General features: G+C 51.1%; 1 protein-coding gene across 1 annotated transcript; it reads right to left on the bottom strand.

Moving 5' to 3' along the window:
- Nucleotides 1-21: 21 nt before the first annotated feature.
- LOC122384327 lies at nucleotides 22-13,866 on the bottom strand. Its single transcript, XM_043371646.1, has 6 exons — nucleotides 13,437-13,866; nucleotides 3,802-4,099; nucleotides 2,795-2,979; nucleotides 2,260-2,435; nucleotides 1,679-1,933; nucleotides 22-958 (listed from the first exon to the last, which is right to left on the bottom strand). The coding sequence occupies exons 1-6, from the start codon at nucleotides 13,852-13,854 to the stop codon at nucleotides 692-694; spliced, it is 1,599 nt and encodes a 532-aa protein (XP_043227581.1). The 5' UTR covers nucleotides 13,855-13,866; the 3' UTR covers nucleotides 22-691.
- Between the last annotated feature and the right edge of the window lie 1,891 nt (nucleotides 13,867-15,757).

The following is a 15,757-nucleotide window of genomic DNA, read 5'->3' as shown; positions in this document are numbered from 1 at the left end:
AATCAGGCCTGATTAACCAAATGGAGCACAGCATGTATTGACAACACGATCACAACGTAACCTACCACGGATTGTCCACGGGGCGCCGGTGGGCGCAGCCTAGTCCGGCACGCCGTCCCCGCGCACTGCTCGGCGCACCATACGAGCACATCACCTCAATTGATGGGAGCTGTACACATCACTGAACTGACGGAGCCGAGCACATCACCTAACTGACGGAGCCGGGCCCAGCATCAGCTCGGCAGCCGCGGGCGCTGTCTCGTAGGCGGCCACTAATGCATACATGGCGACCGGGCTGGCGCTAGCGTATGACGCTTAATAGACGTGTCAACTGAGTATAGATTCAGTCTTAGCACTGTACATTTATCAACATTAAGGGGGAAAAGAATGAGCCCTACATTATCATCGTTAACATGGGGCGGCAGCAAACCGCCAGATGTAGACAAACATACAACAGTACACTACACGTGATACATCTACGAAGATTGCTTAAATAACACTGACATACACAGTCTCTGCGGCTGGTGGCGGGGCGGAGAGAGAGAGAGGGGAAGACGTGCGCTCTGGGGCGGCGGCAGCCCCTCTCTTCCCGCCGCCCGCCGCCAGCGCGCACATAACACTGACATAGCACTGGTACCTGAACGCGCGCGCGCACGCGCCGACCGCCGTCCGGCAGCGGCGTGGGGCGGCCCTAGCGGCGCCGGTGGTCGGCCCGCCTCCGCCGTGTGGCCGATTCCTCGACCAGCCGGTCCAGAGAGGTGTCGTGCGGCCGGCTGGCGTGGCTGTGCACCCACTCGGTGAGGCGGACGTTCTGGCAGCCGCGGTAGTCGCGCTCCAGCTCGGCGGCGGTCAGCGCCGGGTGGGCGTCACACGGCGCGCCGAACAGCGTCAGCGCCGGCGGCACCTCCGGACCAGAGATCGACTCCGGGTGAGAGCGGAACACGGCCGTCTTCAGCGACTGGGGAGGGGACAGAGCCCGGTCAGACACCGCAAACATTGCGACAACACCGCACCGACATCGGCCAGCCGTCCGCTGAAAGGGCACGGCAATGGCAGCACCACATTTTTGGTCATTCATTGGCACACCCGTAGAAAACAAGGTGATCATTAAGACCCATTGAGGTGTTAGTGCAGTGGTTATTTTTACGGCTGCATTTCCTCGATGATGCGATAACCAGTTAGTGGATTCGGCGCATTTGATAATCGGCAACATCAATAGCCAGCGACAAGCTCGTCCTGTGTAGGAGGAAGGAAACACTGGGAAACCGGTGGTGGCCGCACTTCTCAATGCGGAAGGCGCATCACTTATGTGAGATCCAGTCGGCTCGCTCAATGAGGTGGATTTTTCTATGGACAATGACCTTTCCCAAAAGAACTGTGCTCCAATTTCCGAGGATCGGTCCGGGCCAGTCTCGACTGATGTGGAACGACACCGACCGGAAAGAAGGTGCGGAGTACTGCGACATGTTAAGGCCGGAGGAGAAGGGCCTCCGCTCCACGAGAAAAAAGGATGGCTGCAGGATCCAAGAGGATGAATTGGGAGGGTGGATGCGTTATGAACGGTATGGTAAAGTGGAAAAGCGGGATAGATCACTGAGCACGGAACCATCGGATAAAAGACAGCTAAGTGGCGGCAGAGCCGGGACAGAGCGGGTACCGCTGAGCGCCGCTGACCCACCTTGCTGACGGTGCGTGTGCAGGTGCGCGAGTGGTTGGTCTGGCTCCAGACGCGCGTGAACTCGCCGCCCCAGCTGTACTCGTCGGGTCCGGCGGCGGCCACCACCTGGACGTTGGCGTGGTTGGGCGAGCCGGCCATGGCGCGCACGATCCGGCCCGAGAAGCTCTGGTCCACCAGCAGCAGGACCTGGCGCGCGGCGCACGACTCCAGGTCGGAGAGCAGCTCGGCCACCCGGTACCGCTCGTGGTGGGACGCCTGGAGGAGCGCGGGGGTGTCAGTGGCGCGCACAGACAACAGAAAACACAGACACGCCATCGCTGCGCTGCACTAACCGGATCGAGCCGGATGTGTAACGACATACTGGTGAGACAACTGCCAGTCATCAGCCATGGACACCCTACAAAGGAGACGAGCCAGCGCCACCCAGAACAAACCGGATATAACACGAAGTGAAGCAGCTGAAAGGCATGGACGCGCTATGAAGAAAGAGGCAGTTACTAATGAGGACCCCATTTCACCAAGAGGATATATCCCAGGTAGTTAATGAAGCACAGACCCTGACGCGCGGACTCGGCACTCACAATGCCGTCGCCGTCGGCGTCCCAGAGGAGAGTAGAGCCGTCGTCGGCGGCCGGTGAGTTCAGGTAGAACACCAGAGAGTCGACGCAGTGCGGCTCGGCGCACATTTTGCGCAGGTGGTAGCGCAGGCCCAGCTTCATGGCCGACGGGTGCAGGTAGGTGTGCGGGTACGACTCGTCTGCCGGGGCACAGGGGTAGCGTTAGAACGCTGCAAGGAGCTGTACGGAGCTGTACGGAGCACTAATAGCGGATACATATTAACAAAACACCCTCGGCTGTCACTCAACGAACATGACCTCAACGAACAAACACCATAAAACATTCGCGGTGCCAACCCAACAAACAATGCCAGCTTTAACCAGCACAATGCTTATGAATGGATAAACGAATTCTAAGACCTCTGCATACGCAGGTCTAGTGTCGGTACACAAAGGTCAATGACGCACTATATTGGGGTAGATTAACGATTGAATCCGCAGCTGTTTAATTTAGACGACTCGGCTGATAAGGTCGTGCACTCTGTGGGGACCAGCTCACCTTCTCCGTCGACATTGTCGCGTCCGTTGGCGAAGAACACCTTGATGTTGTGCTTGCGGAAGCCGCTGTGTTTGAGCATGCGGTACATGTGCAGCACGTTGAGTCGGCTGCGCTGGTCGCTGTGAAGTCGGTTCCAGCCGCCCGAGAGCAAAACGGCCTGGTCACACGTCTCCATGAGGCGACACCTGAGGGAAAATGAGCCACCGGTTAAACTTGAGGGGAGAAAGTTAAACGTTAGCTCGAGTTAAGCGTCACCCACCGGTTAAACGTCAACTCGGGAGAGAGAGAGCGGGAGAGAGAGAGAGAGAGAGAGAGAGAGAGAGAGAGAGAGAGAGAGAGAGAGAGAGAGAGAGAGAGAGAGAGAGAGAGAGAGAGAGAGAGAGAGAGAGACCGGAAAAGGCAGACCACATTTGGCGTTTTTTTCTGTTCATTTGGTGTACCAATGTTGATTGTTACGTAGGCAACTAAAAAGACCTATAGGTAATAGGTGTATCAAATTGTGCTTGTTTTGTTTTCATGTGTTCGTTTGTTTGATGTGCCTGTATCAGTACCCGTGTTACTGGCACAGCGTCTGTATATGCGTCAATAGTTCCTTTCGTCTGGTGACACTGGCTGACCGCCGCTGGGGACTTTCACGCGGCACGGCCGCTATCCGGGCCGGACGATGAGCGATCACCGTGGGGACCGTGAGCCTGCCGCACCGACTCGCTACTCAGCCGGGGACGGTGGACACTGGACAGTGGACAGTGGACATGTGGACAGTGGACAGCGAGCTCTCGTAGCACGCTGGCCGTCCAGCCGGAGACCGTGAGCTCGGTCGGGGACAAAAGACAGAGATCTAGGCGGCGCCTGCTGACCTCTCGGCCGGGGATAAGGGACACTGGACGGCGCCGTGTAGCGTCTCAGCCGCTCACCTGGTCTCCACGAAGTGTGTGGTGTCGCAGCGGTGGTGGTGATTAGTTATTAGACAGTAACCTGCGGCACCCGCCGGCCGCTCGGCCGCTCACCTGGTCTCCACGAAGTGTGTGGTGTCGCAGCGGTGGTGGTTGGCGCCGCTCGGGTCACACAGCAGCCGCTGTGTGTCGGCCAGCGGCCGCAGCCGCGGACACGATCCGAAGCCGGCCAGCGGTCGGCAGCTGAGCAGGTTGCGCGGCTCGCCGTCGGCAGGCTCGGCCGGCGCGCGCAGCCGCACCTCGGGCAGGAAATTGAGCTGGCACCGGGACGCCACGTCGTCCAGGTGGTACTGCGACTCGAGCTGGTTCAGGCAGCGTGACTTGACCGCCACGGCGATACACTCGCCGGTCTCTGCGGACAGCGGAGGGAGGCACGTTAAAGAGGCGCACTGCGGGGAGCGGAGCGAGGTGCATCATTAGAGGGGTCTGCGGGATCCGCCAGCCGCAGCTCGGCTGCTGATGGTGAGGTTATGACAGCAGTTCTGAGTTTGCTGGGACAGCCCATAGACTACTGACTACTAAGATCACCTACGGGTCAGCGAGCGAGCCCTGCTGACCCTTCTCAGGGGCACCGGAGTTTCGCAGGTCATGACTCCATAGAACTGAGAACACGGGTTGTGTTTATAACAAATAGCAGCTGGGAAGGGCGCCCGGATAGCTAGTGGACGATCTCCCTATTAACTTTGACCTGACAACTATAAATCATTTTATTTATTTCAAACAGGACGGCAAAGGTCGGATAAGAATGTAGATAGGTACAAATAGGCGTCACGTGTCTTCATAGAATACGGGAAATCACAAAGAGAAGGTGCCCAAACGTTGGCGACGCGGCTTAATTAGACCAGGAAGACTGGAAGACGGCGGACTCGTGACAAATGATTAAAGTTGACACCCTGTCCGATGTTCATGTCACACCTCCTAACCGTAACACGCGACGCCGCGCCATTTTGTTCCTGCTCGGCATGACTCGGCAGTGAGCATGGCGCCGCGCCACCATTGCTGCGGTCTGTGCCGTGGATCGGCGCCGCGACAATCCGCCCATCTGATAAAGAACCAACGGCGTACCATGCTGGTCGGAAACGTTCACAATGTCTTCATTTGTGATAAAACATGCCGACAAATGAACTACACCATTTTGGGAAACACTAAAAATCGGTGGCGTGCTTTGATGACGGTCAAATGGTAAAAGATCTGTGCAGGGGATACTCCAATTTCCGTGCTGCAGCCGGCCACTACGATTCAACCTGTCAAATTAACGATTATAGTTCGTTCATTGTTGGACACTTTTCCGCAGTGCGGTGGTCAAAACAATTTCATTCAGTGTTTCCTCGCGTAGCTAATCATGCGGAAGCGCCGTCGAGCCGTCGGCGGTGGCGTCATGACGTGGATATTCGGTGTTCGTGTCGGCTGTTTTTCGGCCGGCCCAGTTCGCTGGAACCGGGTGGATTACACGGCGGCCGGCGCGACGGCACCGCGCCTGTCGCGCCGGCCACCGACGGGTATGTCCCGGGCCGGACCGACGGACCCGCCGGCCCACTCGGCACCCCTGGGGCCCGCCGGCCGCTGCGCCCCTGGCTGAGGAGCACCGCTGGACGCCTTGGGGAGCGCCACCGCCCGGCGCTTCACGTCGCCGCCGGCCGCGCCGCCCGCCCGTATAATGCCGGTATAGCCGCGACTAATTGCCCGCAGAACTTCAAACGGGCCGCCGCGCAGCGATTAGCTAATTATGTGGGTCTGCGCCGGCGGTACGCACAGGCCGCTGACGACCGAGGCTTTCTCGCGCCGACTGCACCGGAACCGGCGCCCCGGCGCGAGCTGCAACGCACAAAAACGGCGGCCTGCACACCGGTGTCCACGGCGGCGGCGCCGTTTCAAGTGCGGCCGGCGCGCGCGCGCGCGCTCGCGCGGTGGCGCGAACGGCCCGGCGCCGGCGGCAGCACGCGTTTTCCCACGGCGCGCGGCGGCCCGAGATCAAAGGCGCGCCGCCTGTGCCCGATCGCCGCTTGTCCCTCAGAAATTACACAAATTTAGCATAGAAATTGCAATAAAATTACTAAAATTATCCCCAGAGACCGGGATGAGACCAATGCGCGACCTAATGTACCAGAAGAGGCGGCGGCAAGATCAAAGGGACTCCAGCGCGTGACACCTGCGATCGGGGCGGCGGGCCGGCCTTCAGCGCACACCTAGCTCGGACAGGTATAACAGCGCTTACCCTCATTAGACACGGGGCAGAAATCCCCATGGATAATTTGAAGGTACTTCATTTCAATTAGAGACACATGACGACACTTCTGGGTGTCTGAGCACCTGTTAAAACGTGAGATGGATTTTAGCAGAGCCCGTTTGGTGCGAAATGATGATGATCGCGGTGTACTGTCAGGGACATACGGACGTTTTGTTGAGCCGGTGACCGATTTAAATCGCCTGTGCCGCCTAACAGCTGCGGCATCCTTTACCTATTCCATACGACCGTGAAGCGGTGATAAAGAGAGGGGACAGAGAAAGAGAACAAGACAAGGAAAGGAAGAAAGAAAACCAAAGAAAAAGAAGGCAATAAAGACGGAGGAAGAAGAGAGACAAGAGGATAAGAGACAGAGGCGAGGCGGTGAGTGAGTGCACCGCAGCCGCGCGCTAACTGCGCCGTCCCGGCGGGCGGTAAGATCAAAGGCTGCGGCGCACCTTTCCGGGGAGCCCGGCCGGTCGCGGACGGTCGCGCGGTCGGCGAGCGAGGCGCAGGGAGGCGGGCCGGACTGGAAACGAATCGGCCGGGGAGCATTCATTCTGGCCAGGGTTCATAATGTCCAGGGTACGCTATGCCCAGTGTCAAAATGGCCAGTGCCTTGAATGGGCCAGAGTTCATAATGTCCAGGGATTGCATGGTCCAAATGTGGCCAACTGGCTGCAGATAGGGTATATTCAAAGAGGCCAGGGTTCATAATGTCCAGGGCACGATGTGTCCAGTGTTCAAAATGGCCAGGGTTCATAATGTCCAGGGCACGATGTGTCCAGTATTCGAAATGGCCAGGGTTCATAATGTCCAGGGCACGATGTGTCCAGTGTTCAAAATGGCCAGTGCCTTGAATGGGCCAGAGTTCATAATGTCCAGGGATTACATAGTCACTGAAAGTGGGAGCAGGAAAGGAGACGGTGTCTTCGGTACGGGCTTCTGGTTATTTTTGATGGTTTCTTTGGGACGTATTATTAAAGTACCTATTATATGTATTATGTAGCATGTTTTTTTAATGCATGGCGTTATGCATAACTGAAAGCTAAAACCTAAAGGCGACAGCTGCTAGCTTCAAATGAAGATGCTGGGTGCCGAAGTTAGAAGTGATAAGTGTCGGAGCAACTTTGCCATGTTAATCATGCTGAGAATCATTCGATGAACTATTAGCATGCCAATTATACATACGTGGTGCTGTTCGTTCAACAATTCACGAGGACTGCAGCTAGTGACTGTTGAAACCATTGACCTCAATAAGCCGTCAATGATTGGAAGTTGGAACGTTGCATAACGTCCGAATTTAGGCATGTAAAACACCCAAACAGATTTAGGATTCTTCTGAATTGGCAGGATGGAAAGTTTGGGCTTTGTGCTTCTCTTTTCGCGTTTCCTCTATGCCAGGAAATCCTAGATCCTATTCACAACTCAAAATGGATAGTTTAATACTGATCAATATGTGCCACCAGAGACCATGCAGAACAAGACCATGGATAAAGTTACATTTGGCTCATTCGGTTGTTGAGTGATTTTAGATTATAGGAATTCATAATACAGCGCCAGCCTATTACGTGTAGGTATTTCATTATCTATTTTCGAGTGATTATCAAAATTTGATTATCAAAATGAGGTGGATAAGTCACACTTGCGTACAAACAGAAACACTTCTAGGTAGCGGTACCTTATTCCCCCCCAAAAAAAAAAATCACAACTGCAAGACTCAGCCAGTGCCCACGCACCGCATCTTCAAATGTTATCCCGGCAATAGGTTCAATAAACGTCAGAGCCCGATAGAAATTATATATAAACGATCACTATAGCCATCATTGTAAACGATTTCGGCTCGTATAGGCACGCCAGTCGTAAACCGCACACCCTTCGGTCTCGGTGAGTGAAGCGCTACAACCATGAACATGTAGGAGCTCGAGAGTCGTATGACTGGCCGAGATACCCGTCATGTCTGACCCAGCACTCAGCAGTTAGTTTGGCCGATCGGTCCGTATGGCACGGCCGAGTTATACGATCTGTAGGGCTATCGCGCAGAGAAGGCGTCTGCACGATAGGTCGCTGATTGATTGATGTGTTAGTTGGAGCTATCCACAATAATCGTTGATGATAAATAGACTAAACAGTGACGGCTATTAACTCGATGGAGAGAGTCGATTAATTACCATTTTCTTCTCCTTTCGTTCGGGAAACTGACGTTCGTTCCGGAATATAGGGATGTCCAGCTAACATGCAAATATATAACACAGGATAAGACGCACCGATAAACGGTCCGGCGCAGCTTCGGCTAGCGAGTAGGTAATAGATATTCGCCGTTTTCACGACGGGCTATCTGGCTAATGCACCAAACTTGACCCATGCACAGGAAATATATTCATGTACATACCTATGATTCATATCATGAATTTATTTCAATGTTTTAACCGAAAGTAATGTCCGATTAATTTAAGAAACCAAGCGCACGTAAGTAACAATAGCTATCAAAACTGAAAAACTGAAAGCTACTGAGAATCAGCTATGAACCTAATTTGACCAAATCGCACCAAATGTGACCAAATAAGCGTTATATAACCGTCGTGAAAACGGCAATTGCAGGTTCATAAGATCCATTCATTATTTTAATTTTCTTAGACATTGCATTTAACCCTCGCACGACCAGGCCATTTCTCATAACACGAACGACCAGGGGGGGATGTTACGACCCCCCCCTGGCGTTTCGAAACGGAAGGTCGTAGAGCTTAGCGGAAAAAACCAACGGATTGCTCTCAACGAGATCTCGCGATTGGTGGTATATTTTTTGGTCCTAGGTCAACATTTGACCTACTTATGACCGGTCAAAGGTCAAATTTTCCGGAAAAATCAAACTTTTTCAACTTTCCGCGGCGATTGCGGCAAAACGGTGGGAGATATCGACTTGAAACCTTCACTATCGTGTTCCTTGATCAATTCTCTATCGTTTGGTATGTATTTCGTTTCCCTAGCTCTAAAAATGGCGCGTTGGGAGCGCCGGAAGTCGGCAAGGTCACAGTCGGCGGCAGAAATTCGAAAAATCAAAATTTAAATTTTTGAAATCTGATTGTATTTTTGGATTTGGGAGGTCCATTTGCTCCCTATAGAAGCTAATATTGCTGCATATTCCCATTGAGGTGACAAGAATTAGCAAAATAGTGGTTCGGGCGCTTTTCAAAAATAGTACCGGACGCTGTTTCTCTTGTGACGTCATAGCTCCGTGACCTGACCTGACCCGGTCAATTTTCTTGCACCAAACGATAGCCAATGCTTGCCCCAACATGCATGGGAAGTTTCATCATGATCCATCAAACAATGTGGGTATCACCGGCAGAAAACCTAGGGATTCGGCGCACACGTTTGGTAACTGTCGGCCGGAGGCTGTACCTCTTATGACGTCATAACTCCGTGACCTGACATGACCCGATCAATTTTTTCGGCAAAAGATGCGCAAAGGTTGCCCCAGAGGGTATTGAAAATTTCAGCCCGCTACGACAAGCCGTTTAGCGTGCACTTCGAAAAAACCTCAGGGGGGGGGTTGATACAACCCCCCCCTAGGCGTTCTAGGGTTAATGTCCCCACAAGACACAAATATCCAGTTAGGGGAGAGTGGGGTAATTTGGCCGGTGGTGTAAATTGGCCGCCCCCACCTGTACGAAAGCTGATAAAAGTGAATGAAATAACTTTGGTGTCTATTCATTTGTCATCGGCAGAACTAACTCGAGGACAAATGTCAAAACTTACCCCCTCTTAGTTTTATTCAAAATTAATAAAACTTGAATTTCGTTAGAAAATGGTAACTTTTACTTCCGTTTAAAAATTTGTATAACATGTAGTATTTGGGCTGTAAACGAATTCCAACATTATAGCGCCATTCTTAAAGGGACACTCCCACCTTAACATTAGTTTTGAGTTGAGATAGCCAAATTGGTGGCCATGGCCTGCAAATACCGGTTTGGGCACTCACAACATCGAAAAATGCTTTAATTCGAAGATATGGAATTTCAAACTTGCAGTTTTCGGATTCTAAGGGGCTAATGCATTGGAATGCCCCCTTAGAATTTGTGACGTCAGCGGAGATCTAACGATTTTTAAATCTTAGACTAAAACCATCGTTAACACGTGGTGGTATACGCTGCTTTGCGCGCAACGTCTGCCGCACTTTAAGGCTGCCAAATTATTGCTTCCAAATAAAGTCGCTAGTAACAGGGGAGATCCCAAAAAGTAAACAAAAGTAAAAGCCTAATATCTTGAAAACCAGTGAATATTTTTCGGTGAAATTTGGTAGATATTCGTTTTCGCTCTTTCTGAACCAAGGGACATCACTTTCATGCCAATTCATTAACTTTTTTGAAGGTGGGAGGGTCCCTTTAAAGGGACCCTCCCACCTTAACATTAGATTTGGGTTGAGATAGCCAAAATGGGGTCCCTGGCTCACAATTACCGGTTTCGGCACTTACAACATCGAGAAATGCCTTAAATCGGAAATATTGAATTTCAAAATTGCAGCATTTTGATTCAGAGGGGCTAATGCATAGGAATACCCCTCTGAATGTGTGACGTCAGCGCAGATATCTAACGATTTTTAAATGTTTGACTAAAACGTTTTGTAGCACGCGGTGGTATACGCTGCTTTGCGCGCAACAAATGCCGCACTTTCAAATAAAGTCGCTAGGAACAGCGGAGATCCCAAAAAGTAAACAAAAGTAAAAGTCTGATATCTTGAAAACCGGTAAATATTTTTCGATGAAATTTGGTAGATATTCGTTTTTGCTCTTTCTGAACCGAGCGACATCACTTTCATGCCAATTCATAAACTTTTTTGAAGGTGGGAGGGTCCCTTTAAGGGTGTTCAGAGGTTCCAAGAACAATTCCATGTAGTTCTGTACAGCCATGAGACAACTTTATAGACAAAATTTTCAGAATGGCAATGTGGGGTTATTTGGCCGGGTCTAGCGGGGCAACTTGGCCGGTGCGCTCAGAGTCACTATGCTGGGACGGCCGTGTTGTCATGGTCAATTATACCATAAAGGACATGATTCATGACCAACTTTGACTACCTTGATGCCATATTTCCTATTGGACAGCTGTAAGGGCATGTGACGTCATCAAAGGTTGCCTAACGCTTTTTTGCTAATAAATGCTTACAGAAAAAAAGATACAGCCGCGCAAATGGTCTCATTGTGTTCAGCTCGTCAAGGCGCATCGAATGATATACATGCTATACATGATGACATGATGACTCACGTTACCTTGAGGTCAAGCGACCTGAGGTAACGTGACCTGAAGCCAACCTTTGACCTTGACCTCTCGAGGTAAACACATACATGTTTCGATGCGGAATGACGAGAGAATTACGATGGTACTTTTAGTTTTGGCCTAGCTTGATTACTTCAAAAGTTATTCGTAAAAAACTGTCATCGCATCTAGAGCCGCTATTTCGACTATTTTCGACCCCTGTGACGGCTGAGTCAACCTCCAAAATGCTTCAAATGCGTCTTAGGACAAGCGTCATTGCTGAATGTGAAGCTGACTCGCCTATAACAAAAATCATGGCCTCAAACTAACACCGGCCAAATTGCCCCACACCCCCGGCCAAATAACCCTGCTAGTGGGGCAATTTGGCCGCTTTGCAGACCTTTGTAATACGTCACAATTTCAATATAAGTAGTTACTCTATCATTTCAAGTTTACTGTTTAGTAAAGTAAAATGTATGCCACACCTGTCAGCGTTGAGAAAATGCAGAAATGTGTTGTCATTTTTTAGTTACATCGTTTTCTAAAAAAAGCGGCCAAATTACCCCACTCTCCCCTATACGGTCATAGAATGAAACGGTGACAGAAAACACAACACTGCCAGTATGTTCAGACGAGATGAATATTGTTTGTTCAACCACATATACCTAACAGTAGTACAGTAGTACAGATAACAGTAGTACTACTGTTATCTGTGGTTCAACCGTTTTTAGCTGCAATTTCCGTCACACTTTAAAGTACTATGATACTTATTAGCTACTGCGATCTGCGAGTGATTTCGCTTTCCCATACCTGCTACATTGCATGATTAAATCGAGACATCCAGGCATTTTAATGGCACGTGCACTGTACCACACTTTTCAAAGTTTAATGCAGTGCTTTAATATTGCCAGCCGTGTGGTTCAAGGGGTGTGGTTAAACGTGTTGAACCACACGGCTGCTGACGTCACTATCAATTATAGTTGTGAGCTTTTTGGCAGGTATGGGAAACACCTTCCAGCCCTAAGGCCGGGAATTCAATAAATGTCACCTCGCTTTTTCAGCGAAAAGCACCTCGGGCCTAACGGCCCTCGGAGTTTTCGCTAAAAAACCTCGGTGACATTTATTGAATCATCCCGGCCCCGGGCAGGAATATATTTTACCAATAGAATCAGTGACATAACTGGTAACTACCTATGTCGCGACTATAGTTAGATATCAATAGCAGATTATGCAGCTTCAATGGTAATTGTTCTAACGGTTTTACCGTGTGGCTTAATTTGACTTTACATTAAAATACTATTATGTGGAGGCATTTTTCTTTTCCATTTTGGAAATTATTTTAATTAAAAGCTTATTCTATTTCAAATTATTAAATTAAATTATTTTATTTCGCTTTAAAATATTTTAGTAGTAGCCTACCTAAATACTTAGCTTTTGTGTAACAACTTTGTTTCAATGTGTCTTTTCTCTCGATAGAGATATATCAAAGATATATCTCGATTGATATATCTCAATATCTCTATCGATATCTGGTGTACATTGTGAACGCTTCCATATTTAATATGATTTCTCCAATTGTTATGGTTATTTTCTTTTTCGTGGCAATGAATGCAGTGTAACCAAAATGCTCATCTAAATCATAATCTAAGAGTTCTATCTTGCATGCAGCAAAGAAAGGTAACACATTGATCCGTTTAAAACTGGATCATGTCGTATGCATGTGTTCAATGTTCCTTTATTCCCGGTGTGCTGATGTCGGCGGAAGTCGTTCAACAGAGCCCGATTAACTTATAGTTTGATTCTATAAAGGCAGCATGGGTCAAGACTCAAGAGATACTTTGGTCGGTTGAATCACCATCTGTGTGAAGTGCAGCCGAAGGAAAGCAAATCAAAACATTCCTTCACTGCCGATGGAATGTAAAGCAGCGCCGAGAATGCCTGAGGTCGCAGGCCAAAGAAACTTAAGCGGCGCCGAGAAAACCTGAAGACGCAGCAGAAGAGAACTAAAACAATGCCGAGGGCCTCCGACGTCGCAGCCGAAGGAAACTAAAATATTGCCGAGGGCATGGGGTCAAAGAGACGGCAATGGACCTGTTTCAGGCTGAGGAGCCCGGTGCCGCTGGGGAAGGGAACCGGTGTCGCTTGGGACAGGGACCCGTGCCGTGCCGGCGGGACCGACAGCGCTGGCCACCCGGTGGCCTCTGTTGCCTACCTAGTTTGATGCCTCCGAAGGGGCCGCACTTGGGGCCGACGTGATGCCTCTGGACGGTGAAGACGCTGACCAGGTGGCCCCAGGCGGCCTCCGGGAACGGGTCGATGACGAGCACGGCGTCGGCGTCCGCCGGTGCCGACAGCTGTCCGTCGGGCAGCACGGTGACCAGGCTGGCGCCGGCCGGCCGCTCGGCCAGGTAGACCACCGAGCGGCGCCGCTCCACCAGCTGCAGGAGCTCGCAGCGCGCCGGCGACGTCAGCACGCCGGCCGAACAGTTGAGGCTGATGGTGAGCTGGAAGGCGGCGGCCGCCCAGCGCTGGTGCTCCAGCTCGGCCGGCGGCGGCGCGGCGCGCGCCTCCGTCGGCGCCGGCACGTGCCAGAGCGTGGTGAGCGCCACCAACTGCAGGAGCGAGGCCATGGTGCGTCCGACGGCGACCGCTCTCGCAGATCGACTGCGGCCGCCGGCGCCGCCAGACGAGCAGGTAGCCGCGGCGCTGCCGGCAGCTGCCGGCCGGCGCACACCCGGGGCTCGGCGGGTCCGTCGGCCTGACCCGGGCCTCGGCGGGTCCGTCGGCCTGACCCGGGACTCAGCAGGTCCGTCGGCCTGACCCGGGACTCAGCAGGTCCGTCGGCCTGACCCGGGGCTCGGCGGGTCCGTCGGCCTGACCCGGGGCTCGGCAGGTCCGTCGGCCTGACCCGGGGCTCACAGGGAGCAGGAGTCGGCCTGACCCGGGGCTCAGCCACAGGTCTTAGCCGCAAGTCGGAGAAGGTCTAACCTGGGGTTCAGCAGGAGCCGGTGACCTGAGGTTCAGCAGGAGTCCGCCTGATCTCAGCCCTATCGAAGCAGGGCCTAAATTGGCTTGACCTGAGGCTCGATCGCAGGTCTAACTCATCCTGACCTGACCTGAGACTCAGCCCCTGGCGAGTCGCATTCAGCCTGATCCGAGGCCTCAGCCGCGGGTCCGAGTCTGCCTGACCTGAGGTGGCAACCAAAGGACTGAGCTGGCTGGACCTCTAATGGATGGGCTGTCTAGTGGAATAGCATCGTGGACCGCGTGACCTGGGTGCATGTAGCATGTTTTATTATTATTTTTTTGTGATACTCTGTTTTCGCTTTGTTTTGTTAAAAAAGTGCCTTACTATGTAATCAGTTTGTTTTTCCAACAATTTAGCTGAAAGTCCCGACATATGTTATGTCAATCATGTCAATTATCATAAACAAACAAACAAACCTGATTGAATCTTAGCCTCGGGCGGTTCTAGGTTCTAGCCGTCCCGCCGTCTGTTGTAAGGTTCAGGCTGCACGGGAACAGTTTCATCATTTTCATGTCCCTTGCATCTTTCCATTCTTGGTCGATAAAATTTCACTCTTAGTTTCCCTATTGATCTTCTAATTAACAGGCTCGTCTGACATGTTTGATTTTTCACCACACACTCACTGTACACGGGGCACTCGCATTTGTGGCTCTGCTCCCCTTGGTCGAGATGAAAATTGTACTGCACGGCCGGGACGCTCGCCCGTCTTGCCTTCCTAATTCATGCAAGATACAATGCGCTTCCGGGTTCCCGATTATCAGTCTTCCCCGCTTAGACGGACCCAGACGGACTCTGCTCTGCATTGCCTGTACGGCGGTCGACGAATTACGTTACGAGTGTTACCGTTGGTTTGCTGGAGCTACGAATTTGGTACACCTTTGAGCTAAGAGTTAACCCGCGACCGCCTGGGGGGGGGGGGTCGGATCCGACCCCCCCCCTCCGTTTTTCTTGAATAACTCATGAACCACTTTCGCTATCTACTTGAAACTTGGCATACCTTCTCCCCCATCAATTTGACATCTCCTGTGCAATTTTTAAGAAACAATTTCCAAATTTTTTTGAGATATATCGATTTTAGTGATGTAACTACATGGCGTTTTTAGTCAAAAAGTGGTAAATGTTTAAAAAATCGCCAAAAATCAGGGTTTAAAGCAAATTGCAAATTAAGGACATGAAAAGACGCAGCTCAACGAGTTCTTTAAAATGGCTATCTCGGATTTTCCATAAAATGCGTTTTTCACCCCTAAAAATTCAAAAAACTATATTTTTTGGAAAACAGCTAATAAAATCCAAAATTTTGGGAATTTCCAAAAAACCGGAGTATATGTTGTAGAGCTCTATTAGAACATTAGATGCCCCAAATTTCAACTTTCTATCTTGATTTTTGACCCCCAAATTGTAAAAAATAGCTCCAACATGTATAGGGCATGGTGACGTCATAAGCATTTTCGTGAATTAGAGGTACTTCTGAACATCGCATGTGAAAACAAATGGCACCACTAGAT

This window comes from Amphibalanus amphitrite, unplaced genomic scaffold (genome assembly GCF_019059575.1).
Source record: "Amphibalanus amphitrite isolate SeventyFive unplaced genomic scaffold, NRLGWU_Aamphi_draft 000014F_arrow, whole genome shotgun sequence".
NCBI lineage: Eukaryota > Metazoa > Arthropoda > Thecostraca > Balanomorpha > Balanidae > Amphibalanus > Amphibalanus amphitrite.
Note: the sequence above shows the minus strand (reverse complement) of the source record. Positions and strands in the feature narration are given on the sequence as shown.

Excerpts from the sequence above, each read along its gene's own strand:
- LOC122384327 (XM_043371646.1), bottom strand. The coding sequence starts at position 13,854 with ATGGCCTCGCTCCTGCAGTTGGTGGCGCTCACCACGCTCTGGCACGTG. Across the intron at positions 1,934-2,259 it reads ACGCCGACGGCGACGGCATT|GCGTCCCACCACGAGCGGTA; the intron begins GTGAGTGCCGAG and ends GCGCTCCTCCAG. Across the intron at positions 959-1,678 it reads GCACACGCACCGTCAGCAAG|TCGCTGAAGACGGCCGTGTT; the intron begins GTGGGTCAGCGG and ends TCCCCTCCCCAG.